Below are 21469 nucleotides of genomic sequence, written 5' to 3'. Positions count from 1 at the left end.
TTGATTTCATGAAATCATTCGACAAGAGTTCCTATACACGTGCATGTATACTCTTACCTCTATCGCACCCGGTCACAAGGACCGCCTTGCTTTTTACAGGCAGTTAGTAGTTTTTTGTTTTTAAACTGGATAAACCGGAGTACAATGTATAGTATCAAAAATGACGAAATAAAATAAATGTTTAAGAAAAATAAAACGAGCAAGAAAATGTAAATCCAAGAAAAATGGCCCATTCCAGAATTATTTCTTCCGAAATTTTAAAAGAACAGAACGTGTATAGATAACGATCGACGTTTAAAAGAGTCCCAATTATAGATAAAAACATGAATTCGATCGCCGACATATGACATACTAATAGTAATATATGCAGCTGTCCATTTCACATGTACATGTACATTGCTTGTTTTTGAAAACATATCGTCGGTCCTATATAACACAATAGGCTGTGCAGACAAATTGAATACCGCGCGGTGGTTTTTTTTAAAAGAAACAATGCATGCTATTTTGATTTTGACCACAGACATGAAAGATGTGTTCCTAGCTAGGAACACAGGTGCTTGTTATACAACAGTTCAAGTTTTATCAATATTTGAATTTTAAATCATATTTTTGAATCAACATAGTATTTTTGAAAGGTCTTCATTGAATAGCATGTAACAAAACTTGCTTTGAACCAGAGTGAAGTACATGAACTTATAAACAATTTATGTAAAATATATTGAATTTCACCTGTACTGGTTTTATAATAAGCGTGCGGTATGTTGAATGCAAATAAGGGTTACATCATTTTTTTAAAATTTATTACAATTTTTATCAGCAATACAAAGTTACATGTACATGAAGATAGAGTCTAAACTACAGTCATACACAAACTATACATTGTAAAGTATTCCGCCATGACTAGGGGACTATACACAGTCAACTCCTAGGTCCATGGAAATATACCCCCTTGTGAACTGAGGGACCACAACCCCTTTCCCCCACCAAAAGGGGAAACATACAGCATTTGGGATAATTGCTGACTACAGTCCATAGAATATTGTGTATGTATAAAACATGATAAACCCACTGTCGGCTTTAATCGTAGAAATAGAATTGTAAGAAGTAAAAAGTTAGCTTTTAGTGATTCTTTAGAATTTTCGCAGGTTTATGGGCTCCGGTAAACCATGTGTACACTACATCAGAGATAATTTCAGGAAAGTATCCATTCAATCTGGCAAATATCTGCAAAATAAAAATCAAGAAGTAACAAGAAATCATATTGACGCAAGCGTCAAATAGGCCGCAAAAAATATAATTGTTGTATGAATCATTGGTTGTTTACAAAAAAACACACCACAAAGAAGAAAATAAGAGTTGGTTGTATTAATTTTTATGGTAAATTTTAATATACTATCAGCAACTTGTTTTGAAGTTTAACATTTTACTATTATCATAAAGAATCGATTTCGTTACTGTAAGCATTTCTAACGGAAATTGTATGATCATTGCCATAGTATGAAGTAATGGAGAAGACACTGCATGATTTGTACATTACTCTAATACAAAGTTCAACTCATCATTTTTCTCCTGGAGATTATGTATTTTAAACCATTTTGTTTTGTTTTGTTTTTTTGTTGCATTGTATTGAATGAATGCATAAGTTCAATATATGATTTCAAGGGACCCCATAATAAAATAAAAATGGATTAGTTCAAATTTTCCAGTCAATTCAAATTTTCATTTCTGTCATATTCTTGCGTAAATAATTGATATAAAATTAAAAGTCATTTCATGATATTCTCTACCACTTTTTACATGAAAATATAATAAATACACACACAAAGTCATTTTATTTGACATGGCACATGGAAATTCAAATATATCATTTATATAAAATTTAATGACATTCAGGTCTTTAGTATTTCAGGTCTTTAGTATGTCCCGCATACCGATCCTGATGCATTGTTTAAAGAAAGAAAAACTCCGAAATTTTCCGAATAGATTATCGTCTCGATAACAACGCGCCAAATACGACAATCTACTAAGTATGACCTACTTTTCATTTACGAGTAAAACAAAAAATATGTGATATTTTCTAAAAGGCATAAAACATATTTCTACATTCAAATTTACTTTTAATTCATAAAAGCATAGTATTAATTTTATTAAAAAAGAACTATCCCACAGAAACGCAGAAACAATATTTAAATGTGTGTCAAATAACGGACTGCCGTCCGGCGGCCCGTAATGAAATAGTGAAAAAGAAACAGATTGCTTTTGAGTTTATTAAAAAAAAAATGCTTTCTTTGATGATTTATTCGGGATATGGTAGTAGCGACATTGCAGAAAAAAAAATACGTTAGCGGGTTATGTAAATTTTTGCTGCAATGATCGCTACCTTCATAACCTGAATGAATAATCATTGTTTATATTAACATCTTTCTTTTACTAATTAATAAATTGATTATGAAAAGTAAGTAAGATCCACTAAATTACTGTTAATGTACGTTAACTAAAAGAAACAGCCATTTCTCCTGTGAGACTTTGAGTCTGACATCAGCATGATTATTTCGTGCAGTCCGTGATAGTTCGTAGGTCGCTGTAGGTTTTGACCAATCGATAAACAGGGCTAGTCAATTTCAGTCCTGTTAATTTCTTGTCAGTTTCAGCCGCTAAAAATTTCGACCAATCGATAAATACGGGGCTTGTAGATCTCAGTCTGGTTGTTGCTACAGAGCTATGATTCAACAATGAGTTTTCGTAAGAAACAGTGGGAATAATACTTGGTAGATGTAAATATATACATGTATACATTCAGGAAAATATTAATTCAGAGCCCTGAGATTGATGCCGCAAAAGTCGCATGCATCTCCTGTAGCTCTCAGTCTGTGTCCGTTGGTTTCACTATAGGCGAATGTATAGTGTGTTTCTGTTTGTGTACCGTAAATAAACAGGCTTAATTACCGCGTGTATATCTACAAGCAGACCCCCCATCCCCGACACCAAATATAAATCTAGATCCGCACATGGCGTGTATATCCAAACTTACCGCATGTATATCTATAAGCCTAGAGCTACCGGGGACCAAATAGCGCGCCCTAGGGGCCTCGTTTAGAAGGGCGTCCACTACAGCCTCAATTACTTTGTCCGGAGACTCTGCCGAATTCTCCCGGTTGTCTTTCAGGAAAAACCGGTAAAAGTAGTCCTTTCCGTAAAAACTCTTCACTTCCTCCGTAGCTCGTTCCCATTGGATGTCCACTTCATTTTGACGAATTTTTACCTGGGAGAAAAATGAAGATTTTACCGCATCCTTTTCTGCAGTTAATTGCTTTAACGGAAACTATTTTTTTTTTTATCAAATATGATTTCACAATCAATAACCTATTTAAGCTTTGCATTATTAATTTTTTTTCAGAAAAAATGCTTCGGTTGCAAACAAAATAGTAATTAATGATACATTTCTTGGCATGCTGATGTAGAGCCACCTTGTGCCCCTGTTATCCGTTCTTGTGTTCCTGGAGATAAAAGAACTGTTAATATGTCATTAATGATTACGATTTCTGGGTCATTGCAGGTCGTAGCGGCGTCGAATTTCCCTGGCTCTATGATGCTGACCCCTACCCCACAGGGACGCATTTCTAGTCTCAGACTGTCCGATACTGACTCCAAAGCAGACTTCGACATGTGATAGGCGCTATCTCCCTGTGCTGAGTATCTCCCCATTACGCTTGAAATATTGACGATTCTTCCTGTAACAAAAACAAAAACAAACTTAATTCTTTAATTTTTTTTATCCGTAACTGTTACAGAATATCTCTCTCTCTCTCTCTCTCTCTCTCTCTCTCTCTCTCTCTCTCTCTCTCTCTGTTTTACCCTGAGACTTTCGTATCATCGGAAGCACTTGCTGAGTGACCCGAATCATCCCAAACAGGTTGATGGACAGGCATCGATTAATCTGATCTATCGGGGTCGTCTCCATATCCCCCACTACGTTTACTCCAGCGTTGTTGACAACGCCCCATAATCCTACAATCAATGAATGGTCTATCATTATCATAATGATGCACTATATTGTTGCATAATTTATAACATCGAATATTGTATTGGAGCTAGATATGTTACTGGCGCTGCGTTTTAAAAAAAACTTTCTGTAGCGTAGAAATGCAGAAGTGTCATCTCCATACCCCTCCCCACCCCACCACCCCAATCAGCCGAGTCTTGGACAATCGAAGAACGCCTTCTGTTCTTCTTTTATACAGTTAAAATCGTTAAAAAATCGTATATATAATGTCAGAGATGTATTTGAAATACGTTTCTGATAGTATATAATACAGAAAATAAAAAAAAATATTTTTAACCAGGTTTTGTAAAAACCCTGTGATCTTAACGTATGATATACTTCATTGTGTAATTAGTGTTTCCGAGCTATTGACCTTTGTTTTTGGAGTGTGCAGTGATGAAAGCTACGGCTTCTTTGATGTCGCTATCGCAGGTGACGTCCAGTTGAAGCACGTGTAGTCTCTTGGAGCTGTGGGACTTCAGCTTCTTTGCGCCTGCGCTGTCTTTGTGTAAGACTCCCGCATACACGGTGAATCCTACGTCGTCTAAATGTCTAGCAAAGTGATGACCAAAGCCTGTATATAAGGACAGGTTCAGTATTACAGCGTTTGATGACAGACAGAGATAATTTAATAGTATTTGTGTGTATTCACAATACATCACCTAAAACAATCTCTCTCTCTCTCTCTCTCTCTCTCTCTCTCTCTCTCTCTCTCTCTCTCTCTCTCTCTCTCTCTCTCTCTCTCTCTCTCCGTGTAGGTGGTTTATAAATACGAATTGTCCAATAACATGCATTATATAATAGCTATCGGTAATATGTATCAATGGGCAGCCGCCGATAACGTCTGCTTATTCACAAAATCTCTAGCTCTACAGGGGGTCAGCCATCAAAACTCATAAAGGTTGGAGCCTTCTTTCCAGCAAACAAAGTACAAAGTTATCACTCGGACCCCCCCCCCCCCCGGGCAAAAATTCTAAATCTGCGCATTGCTAGATTTGTTGTATTATTTATGTATATTCAGAAATCTGATTCAATGGATCTCTAGATCAAACTTTTTTAAAAATTTAGAATCTACATATATGTATTAAAGCACAATTCAATTTGATTTAAAAGCAATTGAATGATCTTGTTTTTTTTTTTATATATACAATGTATATAACATCGGCGGATCCAGAGGGGGGGTTCCGGGGGTCGGAACCCCCCCTTTCTCTGGGACATATGAATTCCTATTTAAAGGCAATTTTTCCCATTTATAATAGAAATACTGTAATTATTTCAAATAAATGCTTTTAAAATTGCTTATTTAAGGAATTTCGTACACTGCGTCCCATAATTTTGTTCTTATATGAAAAAAACCCTATCGATATTTTATCGAAATAAAATACATTGTACTCCTTCAGCATCTGGTGTTTACTACACTGAGTAAACATGTGGAAAATTAAAGAAAAAATACATGAAATTAAGCAATATCGCTAAAAACGCAGATTTATAATAACATCTACAATGTATTTTTTACTCTATTTTTTTTTTTAAAAATTGATTATACATGTAGTTCATACAATTTGAACTGACATGCCATCGAGTAAAACTGTCCTTTCCGATATATTTTATTTTATCAAATAAAACATACAACATGACTACTTGATATGATTAATAACAATATATGTGTGTCTTAATTAAAGATAAATGTTTTTTTATTTTTTGTGTAGAATTTCATTAGAGACATTATTTAGCCAATTAGTGTGTTTGATATGTAGTTTAGAATATTTTTTATTGATCTCATATTTTACTCAGGTTTACCATTATCAGCAATGCACATTTTAATTTTGATTTTTTTTCTCCATTATATAAAATACATACAAGACTTTAATGTCGGCATATCTAACAAATATTGTTACAGAGTTTTTGAACAAAGTCAGATGGTTCAAAGTAAATAGCTTATTTTTGTCAAATTACTTATCTAAACATTATCTGTAAAACATGCGGAGTAACAATGTCACAAAAATGTATAATTATGTAATTGATTAATCCGAAGACCTAAGAAATTTACATATGGGTGCTTCAATGTTTGTAATTGTTATTACGGTGTCTTTTTATCTTTTTACCTGGTGTCAAAAACAAGATGTGCTCAGGTGTCAACAGATTTTTCTTTGTCAAGGGATTATCTATGTTAACTCAATTATTTCTTCATGGCCAGTGTCCGTCGATAAGGTCACGTGGGTTAATTTTTTAATTACCAAAATTGTTCCGAACAAAGAATCTAATTTTTGATTGGTCGAAATAGATCAGGGAAGCCCAGGTCCCCGATTGAGATAGCGTGCCCTACCTCGGCCATTCTAATCGGAGACCTGCATCAATAAAGTTGTTCAGTTAATTAATCAAGGCTTCCCTGTATCTGATTTCAGGTAAATTATGGTTTACGTTCATTTTTGTTAAATTCATTCATACAAAGTTCAAATATTTTTCATTTTCTTTATTTTAATGAAATATAAAGTATTTCTTATTATTTTTAATGTTTAAATGCACTTTTAAGAAATTTGAGCTTTCATATGAGTTAAAGTTTTTATTTGACCTTGTTTATTTTCATTAAGCCAGTTTTGATATTTTTCTACTTTTAAATGTTAAGTTAGTTGAAAAAGGTTTTTGGCTTGATTATTCATTTTGTTGATTAGTTAAATTTATTTTTAACAAGTTTCATAACTGACACCAGGCGGCATAAGCGTTTTTATATTCTCTTTATAAAACCGGAAATGGTTATTCCGTTTTGGTTTTTCATTTTACTATTTCTTTAAACAATGCCGCGTGAAACGTCTACATCGTAAGTTTTATTTGTTATACTTATTTGATTTTTATCTCAAGGAAGAAACGGGTAAAATTATACATGCTTTTATCAATGGGTTATCGTTGTAAAGTTTTATTTATCAAATCACTTGTTTACCTTATTTACTTCTATACGTTCGAATTTCCTCAGCATTTGTTTACTTTAACAACTATTTAGAAATGTGTAATTGTTTAGATTTTTTTTATACAGAGTGAGTATTTTTATATTGTTTGATCACTCTGATAGTCACCAGCGTTAGGTAGGATAGGGCACCTACATTTGTAATGCTTAAAGCAGTTAGAAATATTTTTTTATTGTGCCTGGTGACTATTATGTTGTTTGCATTCTAATCGGAGACCTGCATCAATAAAGTTGTTCAGTTAATTAATCAAGGCTTCCCTGTATCTGATTTCAGAGTCGCTAGTCCCAAACCTTTTGGACCGGATTTAGTGACTAAGGGTCCTCCACTGCCAAGCGAGTTGCTATTCCCCGTACTTATAGTGTCGCAAAGTCATAACATCAATAACATCTTAAACACGACGCGACAAATTGGTGGAGTTCCGAAACCCGGAGGATAAATCTGAAAGACAGATCAACAATGCCAGCCCCGGCAAACAGAGAGGAAGACACAAGCACTATGCAAACCCATGACCAACATGAGGACATCGATCATTTAAAACGAATACTGGAGGAGAAGGAAAAAGAGATTGAAGCCCTCCGACAAGAGAACGAGGAAATTCAGTTCCAAGACTTGGAAAACAGGCGGAGAGACCGTTGGCAGATTGAAGACCGAGAGGAGGAGATTATACGCCTCCAAAATGCCATCCAGAACCAAAGACCAGAAACAAACACCGTGACAGCGTCCTCACCAAAGGTTAAACTGGAGAGTTACGATGGACGCTCATCCATCATCCACTGGTGGGTCAAGTTTATGACATTTATTAGTTTACAGAAATGGTCAGAGAAAGTGGCGATTGACACCTTGCCATTTTATCTAAAAGGCGCCGCAGAGTCCTGGTTTTATTCTGTGGATGACGGAGTAAAGCAGTCCATCTCAACCATCAAACAAGCTATTCATAATCGATTTCAAGAATCATCCAGAAATCGACTAGAATTGATGGATGTGAAACAGAAAACAACCGAGTCAGTCGAGGATTTTATACATAGGGTGACTCAAATGACAACAGACAGACGCGTGGACCAGGAATGGCTGATCACAGTAATCATCAATGGACTAAAACCGGACATAGGAGCAGACGTAATTAAGGTGGACCCGAGGACCCTGGAAGAACTGAGGAACGTGGCCATCAGATCTGAGGTCGCAGAGAGGAGACGCAACAACTCTACCACCATTCAGGAGAACACCAACCTTGCGCTCCTCAATGCTTTGCAAGACATAAGGGATGATTTGAAGTCCAACAATCAGCAACCACCTCAATACCAACAACAACCCAGACGATCTGGAAGACAGAGACCACCACACCCAGGCTTTCATCATCAGCAGCCGCAGCAACAACCCTGGTGGCCAGACTTTCAACAACCCCAGTGGCAGCAATCTCGGTGGACAGATCAACAACAACCTCGGTGGTCAGCACAGCCGCAACAGCAACCTGAATGGCAAGAACCTGATTGGCAGCAACCTCAGGGGCAGCAACATCAGTGGCAGCAACCCCAGTGGCAGCATGGACCACGGCCCGCCGGACCTCCTCATCATGGACCTCGCAGACCAGCCCAGTCCTACCACAAGAAGGGTGAGTTTTGTGATTCTGGTCAAAATTACAATAATGATTCTTTAGTTAGATGTTTTTATTGTAGAGAGTTGGGTCATTTTAAGAAACACTGCCCACACAAAAACACTTCTTACAGGCCACACATTCGCCACACTCCACAACAAACTCCAGCACCTACACAGTACATGTCACAACAATAGGGGTACGCGCCTGTCTTTGGAAAGTTTTCTGAAGATGGGCACCACACAGACTTCTCCGTCCCACAAATCAATTTGGTGGCTCACATGACAAAAAACACAATCCCTGTTCATGTGGGAGGTCGTACGACTAGTGCTTTAATTGACTCTGGTGCTTCCGTTACAATTATTAACAAAGAATTCTTTAAAAAAACTCATTATGCCAGTCATCAGTTGTCTCCTCCAGCCTTTCAGTCAGTAAAAGGGGCAAGTGGCAAGTTACTTCCGGTCTTGGGGCAAATACAGTTAGAAATAACTATCAATGGGAAGGAATACTCATTCAAAACTCATGTTGTAGACGGCATTCATCATGCATTCATTTTAGGGGTTGACTTTTTATGTGCTCATGACACAGTGCTAAGATTTTCAGCGTCCAACACTTTACACATCCCGGACCAATATGGTGAGAACAATGTTTGTGTAATAACAACTGAAAATGGGTATGCTAGGACCAAATGTCCTGTTTCAATTCCAAAGAGGTGTGAAATGAATGTTCTGGTTCATATTTCTCGCCATCAGAATGGTGAAATTGTTTTATTAGAACCACATGTAGAATTAGAATCTTTCAACATTTCTGCAGCAAGATGTTGTGTACAGGTGAACCACAGCAGTGCTTATTTTAGAATTATTAACCCCACTTTTGAAACGGTTGAACTACCTACTAATTTTGTTGTTGCACAGGTAGTTGACATTGATCAAGACAACATTTTGTCATTAGAGGGTGAATCAAGAGAGGTCAGTGCGCTGAATCCAGACAATTCAAAAACAACAAGTCAAAATCAAGTTCAGTTTGATTTAGGAAATTCAGATTTAGATCAAAATCAAAAAGAAATTCTTCTGAAATTTTTGTCAAGATACAGAGAAAACTTTGCTTTAGATCTCAGCGAATTGGGTTGCACAAAGGCACACAAACACAAAATTGAAATTAAACCAAATTCAAAACCTGTTCGACTTCAATTTTACAGAACTTCTCCACAAGCTTCCAAAGAAATTGAAAATCAAGTTTCGGAAATGCTAAAGCATGATATCATTCAACCTTCAAATTCAGAATGGCATTCGCCAGTTGTTTTGGTAAAGAAAAAGAATGGTCAGTTTCGGTTTGCATGCGATTATCGCGCTCTCAACAAAATTACAGTGCCAATGTCCTTCCCACTTCCGCATTTAGAAACAGTTTTTGATGCGATAGGAGAGGCAAAAGCCAATTATTTTACCAATTTGGATCTAATGTCTGGATTCTGGCAGATGGAGCTTGATGAGGATAGTAGACAAAAGGCAGCATTCATAACTCAAGGTGGAGTTTATGAGTGGAAACGTATGCCTTTTGGCCTTACTAACTCACCAATCTCATTTCAGACCTTGATGTCTAATGTGCTCCGCGGTCTGAATTGGAAATCAGTGCTCGTGTACGTTGATGACATTTTGATTTTCTCGCGTTCTTTCGATGAACATCTCACTCACTTAGCACAAGTGTTTGATCGTCTGAATGAGGCAAATTTAAAGCTACAACCAGCCAAATGTCACTTCGCAGTCAAAGAAGTCAAATTTTTAGGGCACATTATTTCACGTCAAGGTGTACGAGTGGACTCAGAGAAAACCGCAGCAGTAAGTGAGTTCCCCACACCCAAAACGCAGAAACAGGTTCGTAGCTTCCTTGGCATGGCTAACTACTATCGGAGGTTTGTTCAAGATTTTGCCAAAATTGCCACTCCTTTAAATTCGTTATTAAACAAAGACAAGAAATTTGAATGGAATATACAGTGTCAGAGTGCATTTGAGACTTTGAAAGAAAGATTAATTTCAGCACCTATTTTGGCCTACCCTGACACTTCAAAATCATTTATTTTAACATGCGATGCCTCCGATAGTGCAGTTGGTTATGTGTTAGGCCAAATTGACGACGAGAACAGAGAATATGTTATCTGTTACGGAGGTAAGTCGTTGTCAACAGATCAAAAGAAATTCAATACCACCGAAAAAGAGTGTCTTGCAGTACTAGAAGGTATAGCTGCGTTCAGACCTTACTTGGTACACAGTCGATTCACTGTGGTAACAGACCACAAGGCATTGGTTTGGCTACAAACAGCTAAACACACAGGTCGTTTAGAGCGTTGGGCATTGAAGTTACAGGAGTACAACTTCCAGATAGTTCATAGGCCAGGTAAGAGCAACTTGGTAGCTGATGCTTTAAGCAGACGAGACTACCCGAAGGAGGTAAGTACCACAGAAATCAATTCAGTACAAACACAAACCAGTCAAGATGTTGCAACTCAATGTTCTACAACAACTACCGACCCGCAGACATTGTATAAATGTGCAGCAACTCAAACGTGCTCACAGGGGGTAGAAACGAACAATCAGGAGACAGACACTAAGGTGAGTACTCAAGACAAGTCTACAACTACAATAGCCACGGTAGCTATACAAACTGGTGAAATCGCTGAACAAGAAAAGGTGGTATCTGAAGAAGATAACACTACATCGGAAGTCATGGCAGTGGTAAGTGATTTAACAACTTCAGAGAGTGAATCAAAGATATCAGAAACCGAAGCAACAACAGACGATGAAACTTCCATAGAAGACAACTGTTGCATACAGGTATCCTTCTCTTATCAGTCTGACAGTCCAATGGTCGCTCCAGTACAGGATGTACAAAATGATGATACACAAGCCGATGTTCAAGCAGATCAACAGAATATAGGTGAGTTGCAAAGAAATTGTCCAGATTTTCAACAGGTTTATGAATACCTCCTGGATGGTACATTACCTGCAGAGTCCAATGCGCAAGACTTGATTATCTCAGAGGCCAAACATTTCAGTTTAGTGGAAGGTATCCTATACCATTGGTTTCAAAGGAGATGCAAAAAGCCCAAAGGTGAGTTTAATTTTGTAAAACAAGTAGCACTCCCAAGGGTTTTGCGCAAAGATGCCCTGCTGTCTTATCACGACAGTTTAGCAGGTGGAGGTCACCTCGGTATAGAAAAAGTCAAAACAGCGTTGTACCGAAAGTACTATTGGCCGCGAATGCATAGTGACATTGTCGAGTATGTCAAGTCATGTGACCGTTGTCAACATGCAAAACGCGATTTCAACCCAGCAAAACCGCCGATGCAAGCATTACCTCCCGCGAAAAAGTTTGAGAGATGGCACATAGACATTCTAGGTCCCTTGTACAAAACAAAAGAGGGGAATGAGTATATTTTGTTGTGTGTAGATGCATACTCTCGATGGGTTGAGGGATTTCCACTCAAAACTCAGAGTGCTGAGGAAACTGCAAGAGTGCTTTTCAAAGAAATTTTCTCTAGGTATGGGGCACCTAAAGTTTTATTTTCGGACAGAGGTAGAAATTTCATGTCAAAATTGGTAAATGCCCTTTGTGAAATTTTTGACATCACTCAACATCACACTTCGGCTTATCATCCAAAAACAAACGGTTTAGTGGAAAGGCAAAATAGCACACTTGCACAATCTCTCAGAGCTCACTGTGGAAATGCTCAAGAAAAATGGCCGGATCTGATTTCGTCCATTTTGATGGCTTATCGAAAGTCACCTTCTATGCATTCTACAGAATTTTCCCCTTTTCTGTTGTTATTTGGGGAAGAAATGAATCTTCCATACGATGTTGCTCTTGATCCGCTTGAAAGCATGGCAAAAGATGCCAAGGCCTACATTCGAGAATTTCTTGCAAACATGAGGGTTTTTAACAAAATTGCTAAAGAAAACATTGAGTGGCATCAGACTCAAAACAAAATTCGTCATGACAAAAATTCAAACATTCCAAATTTTCAACAGGGTGATCAGGTTTTGATCAAGGTCAATAAAGTTCCAAAAGGGTTATCCAGTAAACTGTATGACAAGGCAGATGGACCATATAGAATTGTAGATGTTGGTCCAAATTTTACGTACAAATTGCGTAGATGTTCTGACAACAAGTTGCATGGTTCTATGATGAATGCATCAAATCTGAAATTGTATCATGATCCAGAGGTCATGAGACCCAATTTTGAGGTTCCCGAAACACAAAGTCAGAATCAGGGTCAAACGCAAGATCAGAATCAAAGTCAAACTCAAGGTCAAATTCAAGGTCAGATTCAAGGTCAGAATCAAGGTCAAATTGACGGTCAAGTTCAGGTTCAACCCCAACAGGAGGTGGTAAGTGATGATGACACAGATACTGTGCAAGATTTACACTTAGATCAGTTTTTCGATAATCAGCAAACAGATGAGTCCATGGACTCGGGTCAAAGTTCAGATGATGAGGATGATGAAGTAGATGCTTCACATGAGATTTATGATCCACAGAAAAAGTGGAAATTCAAGAAGTTTCTAAGAGGTCGCTTCAAAAATGGCAGGAGAGAAATCTATATTGAGTGGGATGATGGTTCCAAAACTTGGGAACCAGATCAATGTTTTGATGGTGAAGTCTTAGACATGATAAACCGCAAGTTTACCAAACTTGGCACAATTCGGAAATCTTGTTTCAAAAGGAATTATTAGTTTCATTCAAGTTTTGTGGGTGTATTGTTTTTAGGGTGCTCAATACTTCTTTTACAATGCCAAAACATTTTTGTACTGCATTTCAGTATTGAGGGTACACTATGTCAAAGATTTTGTACTACATAGTGAAATAGTGAGTTAAAAGTTACTTTGGTTGTTGTGTTTATATGTAATATTTCATAGTTGAACAATTCAGTGGATGAATTTTCCAAGTTTTTATATCAGTTGGGTTTTACATTGTTTGAATAAGTTACATGTAATAGACTAATATGTGTGTTGAATTCCTACATGGCTAGCCAATAAATTTTACATTTTTTTATTTCATTATATTTTCAAAATTCTGGATAAAGAATTTATTGATGTGATGTAGTCAACCCTTTTGTAAATTTAATTTGCAGTTTTCTTAGTGCTAGAAAATTTGAATAACGATCGGTTCATATTTTCATGACAAAAACATCGCATCCCTAAAGTCTTTTTTCTATTTTTGTAATTTTGTAGGGAACTTTGGAATTCAACATTACATGTTTGGGATATTCATGGTCCTTTCCTTGTGTATGGTGATGGTGGAATCAAGTAAAGTGGACACATCAGCTTCTGAGGTCGTACAGCGAATCAACTATGGGGTCATCTTTCAGGAACAGTCAAGTCTAATGCTAGCTCAAGAATATTGGCTCCATACCTTTCATATTCCTCTACCAACCAGGTTTCATGTGAACAAAGTACCATTTTGTAATCTAAGTAGTACTCACCAAATTACCTCTTGCCTATTACTTAACAATCTGGCTAACTTCATCCATGGTTTACATGAACAAACTCTTTTGAATTTTAATGAAACTATTAGATCCATTCATAACATGATCCCTCAAACCAAAATTACCAGTAATCAACGTCAATCAAGATCTTTATTACCCTTTATTGGTTCATTGTCAAAAAGCATATTCGGAACAGCAACCATGGATGATGTTAATATCTTAGCAGGTCATATTAACGCTTTAAATCACAAAACTGAAAGATTAGCTGTTGCCTTACAACAACATGGTGCACATCTTTCTTCTTTCATTTCACTAACAGATAAACGCATGAAAAACTTAGTGCATGGAATCAAGGCTAACTCTGACTATATCACAAAAGTAGCTTCTGAATTCAATAACAAACTCTTTGATCTTGAAAATGCTTTTGTTAACGTTTCGGAAATTCTTACTAACCAGGTAAACCAAGCTACTCTTCTTAGATCTCAATTTACCAAGTTAGAAAATTCAGTTGAAAGTCTTTTAGAAGGAAAAATCAGTCCATTTCTTATTCCTAAACACTTATTGTCAGAAATCATCGCCAATATTCGGCACAAACTTCAAAAATCTTATCAAAAATTTTATTTAATTCAATTGGATGCTTCATTTTATTACTCAAGTGGTAAATTCATTTTTGCGCGCCACCACAATGATTTGTTTGTAACAGTCAAGTTCCCCATTTCTTCTCAAAGACTTCCACTGAAACTGTATAAGGTCATTAGTTTACCTGTTCCCACCTCAGAAAATGTAACATCTAACATGCAAGCTACCCAATTGTTGTCCCTCCCAGATTATTTTGCCATCACCCCACACCATGATTATTTTATTTCACTACAGTCAAATGAGTTGACTGATTGCATTCATTCGAGTTCATCCATATTGTGTTTGTCTAATTGGCCGCAGTCACCTATCACAGTACCAGATTGTACTATGGCGTTGTTTGCGAACAATGTTAGACAGGTCAAGGAGTTATGTAATTTTAGGTATCTTCAGTCGGTGCTGAAATCAAATATCATAGAGTTGTCCCCAACTTCAGTTTTGTTGTATAATACACCCACAGTGGTCCTGGATTGTCCACAGGAGAAGAAAATTTTGAAGGGTTGTGCATTTTGTGTACTGCATATTCCATGTAGATGTTCGTTATCTACAGAGGCATTGTTCTTTGCACCAAGATTGGTCAGTTGTTATGAAAAGTTATCAAATTATTCTGTCATTCATCCTGTCAACTTAGCATTGCTACAACAGTTTTTTGATGAATCTTCTTTACAACAGATTTATGGCAATACATTTTTTCCAACACCTGTCAACATGTCCATACCTAAGTTCACATTTTTCAATCACACTATCAGGGATGTGTTAGCCAATGATCACAAGGCCCATTTGAATTTGAAGAAAATAGCCTCTGCTGTTAAGAATGATCAGAAAATCTTTAAATCTCTTGCTGAACCATTATTAGATGGACAAATTCAAATTCCTCAAGAATGGCCCAATACCTCAGACATCATTACATTAGTTTCTCTGATTTTGGCAGGTATATGCTTAGCATTATGCATTGCACTATGTATCAAGGTACGGAAAATTTGCACTACATTGTTAATTTTGAAGGAGGTACAGCATGCAGCTTCTCAAAATGTTCCCTCTTTTATCTATAGACAGCCCACTAGTCAAACCCAGGTTGAGGAGACTTCTGATGTGTTTATTGAATTTACTTGGGTACATGCTTCAGTCATTATTTCGGTCATTGTTTTGGTCATCCTTTTAATTGTGATGTATCTTTTGTACAAATCTAAGTCGCACAAGGGATCAATCATAGCACTAGAGTTAACCTCAGGTGGAGATTGTGTCATAGTTCCAATTACACAGTTGTCTCTTTGCCCATCATACTATGTCATTACAAAACCAACCATTTCAGATATCTCTGCATCAAATTTCCCTTCCTGCAAAATCATTGCGAAATGGTCCAAATTTTCTGTCACTGACAAACAAACTCAAACAACAATCAAAATTCCTCACAAATTCTCTGTCAACCCTTGGTTACATTACAAAGTAAGCAAAATTCTTCAACAACCTTTCAGAGCTTATGTCATAATCATTCACAACAGATATGCATTCCACTTGCAAGATACACAGTAAATATTTAGGGCAACTTCTTTTAATGACCACAAAAAAAAAAAAAAAGATTAAATTCAGTTTAAATTCTCATTATTCTTTTTGGATATAATTTTTTTTTGTTTCAAACCGTACAGAATCACAAAACTTTGCCAATTGGCTCTTATTGTTACATGTACTAACATTTTTTTTTCCACTCTCTATGAATTAATAAACTAAACAGCAACAATTTTTTCCCATCTCAACCTCTCCTAACTTCTAACATTTTGTTTCCTTTTTTTTCTCTCAAATGTTTATTGACAAAGACATTTGTATGGTTTCAATGTGAATCATCTCACATTGTGAAATTTGTGTACATGTATATATTTTGTGTTCAAGTACAGGTTCAGTACAATTTTTTTTCGCCCCTCCCAGCATACTGAGAGTTGGTACATACCAGTAGTTAACTTGTAGAAAAGTAAATTTTTTTGTTTTTTTTTCCATTTCTTTTTATGTAAATAGCTAAAAGTTAAATTTTTCTTCTTTTTGGTTAAAGTTACATATTAGTGGTAGAAATTTGAGCTTTCGAGGTCGAAAGTAATTGGAGCAAGGGGGAAAGTAGTCATGTTGTATGTTTTATTTGATAAAATAAAATATATCGGAAAGGACAGATATGATTAATAACAATATATGTGTGTCTTAATTAAAGATAAATGTTTTTTTATTTTTTGTGTAGAATTTCATTAGAGACATTATTTAGCCAATTAGTGTGTTTGATATGTAGTTTAGAATATTTTTTATTGATCTCATATTTTACTCAGGTTTACCATTATCAGCAATGCACATTTTAATTTTGATTTTTTTTCTCCATTATATAAAATACATACAAGACTTTAATGTCGGCATATCTAACAAATATTGTTACAGAGTTTTTGAACAAAGTCAGATGGTTCAAAGTAAATAGCTTATTTTTGTCAAATTACTTATCTAAACATTATCTGTAAAACATGCGGAGTAACAATGTCACAAAAATGTATAATTATGTAATTGATTAATCCGAAGACCTAAGAAATTTACATATGGGTGCTTCAATGTTTGTAATTGTTATTACGGTGTCTTTTTATCTTTTTACCTGGTGTCAAAAACAAGATGTGCTCAGGTGTCAACAGATTTTTCTTTGTCAAGGGATTATCTATGTTAACTCAATTATTTCTTCATGGCCAGTGTCCGTCGATAAGGTCACGTGGGTTAATTTTTTAATTACCAAAATTGTTCCGAACAAAGAATCTAATTTTTGATTGGTCGAAATAGATCAGGGAAGCCCAGGTCCCCGATTGAGATAGCGTGCCCTACCTCGGCCATTCTAATCGGAGACCTGCATCAATAAAGTTGTTCAGTTAATTAATCAAGGCTTCCCTGTATCTGATTTCAGGTAAATTATGGTTTACGTTCATTTTTGTTAAATTCATTCATACAAAGTTCAAATATTTTTCATTTTCTTTATTTTAATGAAATATAAAGTATTTCTTATTATTTTTAATGTTTAAATGCACTTTTAAGAAATTTGAGCTTTCATATGAGTTAAAGTTTTTATTTGACCTTGTTTATTTTCATTAAGCCAGTTTTGATATTTTTCTACTTTTAAATGTTAAGTTAGTTGAAAAAGGTTTTTGGCTTGATTATTCATTTTGTTGATTAGTTAAATTTATTTTTAACAAGTTTCATAACTGACACCAGGCGGCATAAGCGTTTTTATATTCTCTTTATAAAACCGGAAATGGTTATTCCGTTTTGGTTTTTCATTTTACTATTTCTTTAAACAATGCCGCGTGAAACGTCTACATCGTAAGTTTTATTTGTTATACTTATTTGATTTTTATCTCAAGGAAGAAACGGGTAAAATTATACATGCTTTTATCAATGGGTTATCGTTGTAAAGTTTTATTTATCAAATCACTTGTTTACCTTATTTACTTCTATACGTTCGAATTTCCTCAGCATTTGTTTACTTTAACAACTATTTAGAAATGTGTAATTGTTTAGATTTTTTTTATACAGAGTGAGTATTTTTATATTGTTTGATCACTCTGATAGTCACCAGCGTTAGGTAGGATAGGGCACCTACATTTGTAATGCTTAAAGCAGTTAGAAATATTTTTTTATTGTGCCTGGTGACTATTATGTTGTTTGCATTCTAATCGGAGACCTGCATCAATAAAGTTGTTCAGTTAATTAATCAAGGCTTCCCTGTATCTGATTTCAGAGTCGCTAGTCCCAAACCTTTTGGACCGGATTTAGTGACTAAGGGTCCTCCACTGCCAAGCGAGTTGCTATTCCCCGTACTTATAGTGTCGCAAAGTCATAACATCAATAACATCTTAAACACGACGCGACAAAACGACGTTCAAGTACGAGTACACGCATTCGTTTTACTCAAGTTTAAAAGTATTGTTTAGTTAACTGACTAAAGTAATTATAATAGATGAGTTTTACTTCGTTTCATACGAAAAATATACAATGGAAATAACTTGACCCGCTTATGCGGGTTATATATATGCTATTTTTCTGGAATGCTAGCTACCTTCATACACACATGAAACACAAAAGAAAGCCTTTTTTTTTTTGTTTCCAAGAATCGGAAATTCTGTTACAAAAATACCATGTAAAGGGTTTAGACGTTAACCACTATAAAAATGCCCAACTTTTCAAAACTTTTCTAAATATGATCGCATCTGTACTAGTGCCGGATGATGTAGCGCACCCATTAAAGAGGTCACATCAAGTTCCCTGGGACGACAATTGCTTTTACCATTGTATTACACACGTACTATCTATTCAGCAGATAAATTATCCCCATTCTTTTGTCATATCTTATCATTTAGACCTTTATTTAAGAAGGCAATCGATAGAAATCAAAATCGATATATAGTTCAGAATAGTTTTAAAAACATCAAAGACATAAAAAATTACCAAAATATCCATTTTCATAATAGTTTGTCGTAATTAGTCTGAGATATTATTTGTTTCTTAGTGTGTCTTTTCTATCAAGCATAGACGCACTTTCTCATTGCTGGAGACTTGGGTTTCTTGATGCTAGATATTATGCAAATCTTCCTTACCTAAACCAAAACGCTCAATAATGCTGTTGAAATAGATGTGAAATAGATAGTGATGAGATAAATGTTTATTAAATACAGTTGTATTCGCACGGAAATGTTCAAAAAGCCCTTGTTTACTGACAAATGATGAATTTTGCAAATATTGGTTTTTATCAGATGGAACCCCCCCCCCTTTTCCAAATTGCTGGATCCGCCTCTGTATAAAATACATTCAAATATGTTAGACTGGTCAAATAATTACATTTTTGATTTCATGAAATCATTTGACAAGAGTGCCTATACATGTACATATATACTCTTACCTCTATCGCATCCAGTCACAAGGACAGCCTTGCTTTTTACAGGCAGTAGTTTTTTGTATCTAGACTGAATTATCCGGAGCATAACGTACAGTATCAAAAATGACAAACATAAGTAAATGTTGAAGAAAAATAAAACTAGCAAGAAAACGTAAATTCCGATGAAAATGGTCCATTCCAGAATTAGTTCTTCCGACATTTTTAAGGACAGAACGTGTAAATAACGATCGATGGCGTACAGAGTCATGTAGATAAAAAGTTGGATTAGACTGTTCAATGCAGATGTCCATTTCACATGGACACATTTGATAGGATCCGGAGATATTAACTTCACAACTTCAAAAGTCAAAAAAGTAAACGTGGATAAAATCAAATATTCTGACTTTTAATTAAGCACTGAATGCCTGTTTTCGGATTATCGTCGGTCCTGGGCGTGTGTCAGAATAATGCGAATTACTTTTTATATTTGACCAAACATGTGTTCATGGGTAGATAGGAGCTTGTTATTCGAAGGTTTAAGTTTTATTAATATTTAAATTTTTAAAATTGATTGCAACAACGAGACTTTTTTGAAAGTCTGTATTGAATAGCAATTTCCCATCACGTTCAGTTTACATTCGCGATGCTGACAACCCCCCCCCCCCATAGTCATACAAGAAATGGTCTATCATTATCATTAGTTCACCAATGATGCTTAACATTGCACAATTGAATATTTTATTAGAGACATGTTACTCACTGTCGCTGCATGTAACAAACTTCACATAGTGTAGGGAATTATAAACCCTGTATGCATAAGTTTCATCTCCATACCCCCCACCTCCCAATCAGCCGAGTCTTGGGCATTGAAGTCTTCTGTTGAACTCCACCCCCCCCCCCCCCCCCAAAAAAAAATTACTTAACAACTTATGTTACCTTGTGTAAGCTTATTATTTACAAATAAGATTTTAAATTTTTTAAAGAGTTTCACAGAATCTATAAGATTAATCTCTGTACAAGCGAGATATAATAAACCTTGGTTTTGTGTGCAGTGATGAATGCTAAGGCTTCCTTGATGTCCCTATCGCGGAGACGACCAGTTGAAGCACGTGTTGAGTTTTTTGGATCTGTGGGATTTCTAGGATCGGACAACATCAATGTTACTCTTCTTATATCAATAACTTGTTTGAGAAAAAAAGTAATGGTAGAGGCCAATGTGTTTATTCTAATCAACATTAAAGGTCACAAAATATTTTTGCTTTGTTCAAATTCCGATAGTGAAAATTTCCCCTATGAAAAAAATTGAGTCCTATATAAACAAACAACACATGCATGAAACTCTACTCTAATCAAGAAGTGATGATTAATGACCATTGCTGAATTAAATTATCGGAGAATGCAACGTTGCAGTCTTTCACAAAAGACATAAATTAAATTAGACCGTGTGAAATGTTATAAACGGCAGGACAGGCAATTAATCTGACCCCATTGTAGCAGATGAGCGACAGAAAAGGGGGATATCAAATTTCGGCTGGGGAGGGAAATTTGGGCTAATTGATGTACATGTTGGCAGGGAAATTTAGCAAAGTACATTACACATTGATAGAAATTTGATGCACATTAATCCTTCAATCAGCTCAGTCTCTTATAATGATGTTTTACTTTTGAATTGGGTGGGGGGGGGGGGGTTGGCGGCTACATGTAGCTGGTTGCTTTGGTATTGTCACAAATTAATCCATTCTTTGGCAATAGTAAGAGCAGTGCTGTACATGCATGTCATAGGTATTTATTGTGTGTTTATACATGGATTAAATAATTTAAATTTAAACAGTCGGTCACTTAATGTCATATTTATATTTCTACGTGTAACGGA

At 35.8% G+C, this 21469-nt stretch overlaps 2 protein-coding genes across 2 annotated transcripts; one reads left to right on the top strand and one right to left on the bottom strand.

The window, feature by feature from the left end:
- Positions 1-783: 783 nt before the first annotated feature.
- Positions 784-19876, bottom strand: LOC128175387 (D-beta-hydroxybutyrate dehydrogenase, mitochondrial-like). Its single transcript, XM_052840957.1, has 6 exons — positions 19621-19876; positions 4416-4616; positions 3856-4008; positions 3538-3731; positions 3032-3262; positions 784-1224 (listed from the first exon to the last, which is right to left on the bottom strand). Exons 1-6 carry the CDS (start codon positions 19862-19864, stop codon positions 1120-1122), a joined length of 1128 nt encoding a protein of 375 aa, XP_052696917.1. The 5' UTR covers positions 19865-19876; the 3' UTR covers positions 784-1119.
- LOC128175384 (uncharacterized) lies at positions 6600-16495 on the top strand. The gene is made up of 3 exons (XM_052840954.1): positions 6600-6860; positions 7279-8614; positions 13822-16495. The coding sequence occupies exons 2-3, from the start codon at positions 7462-7464 to the stop codon at positions 16242-16244; spliced, it is 3576 nt and encodes a 1191-aa protein (XP_052696914.1). The 5' UTR covers positions 6600-6860; positions 7279-7461; the 3' UTR covers positions 16245-16495.
- Positions 19877-21469: the final 1593 nt, after the last annotated feature.

Source organism: Crassostrea angulata, chromosome 3, assembly GCF_025612915.1.
Source record: "Crassostrea angulata isolate pt1a10 chromosome 3, ASM2561291v2, whole genome shotgun sequence".
NCBI classification, from domain to species: Eukaryota; Metazoa; Mollusca; class Bivalvia; order Ostreida; family Ostreidae; genus Magallana; species Magallana angulata.
This window is presented reverse-complemented; position numbering and strand designations above follow the sequence as displayed.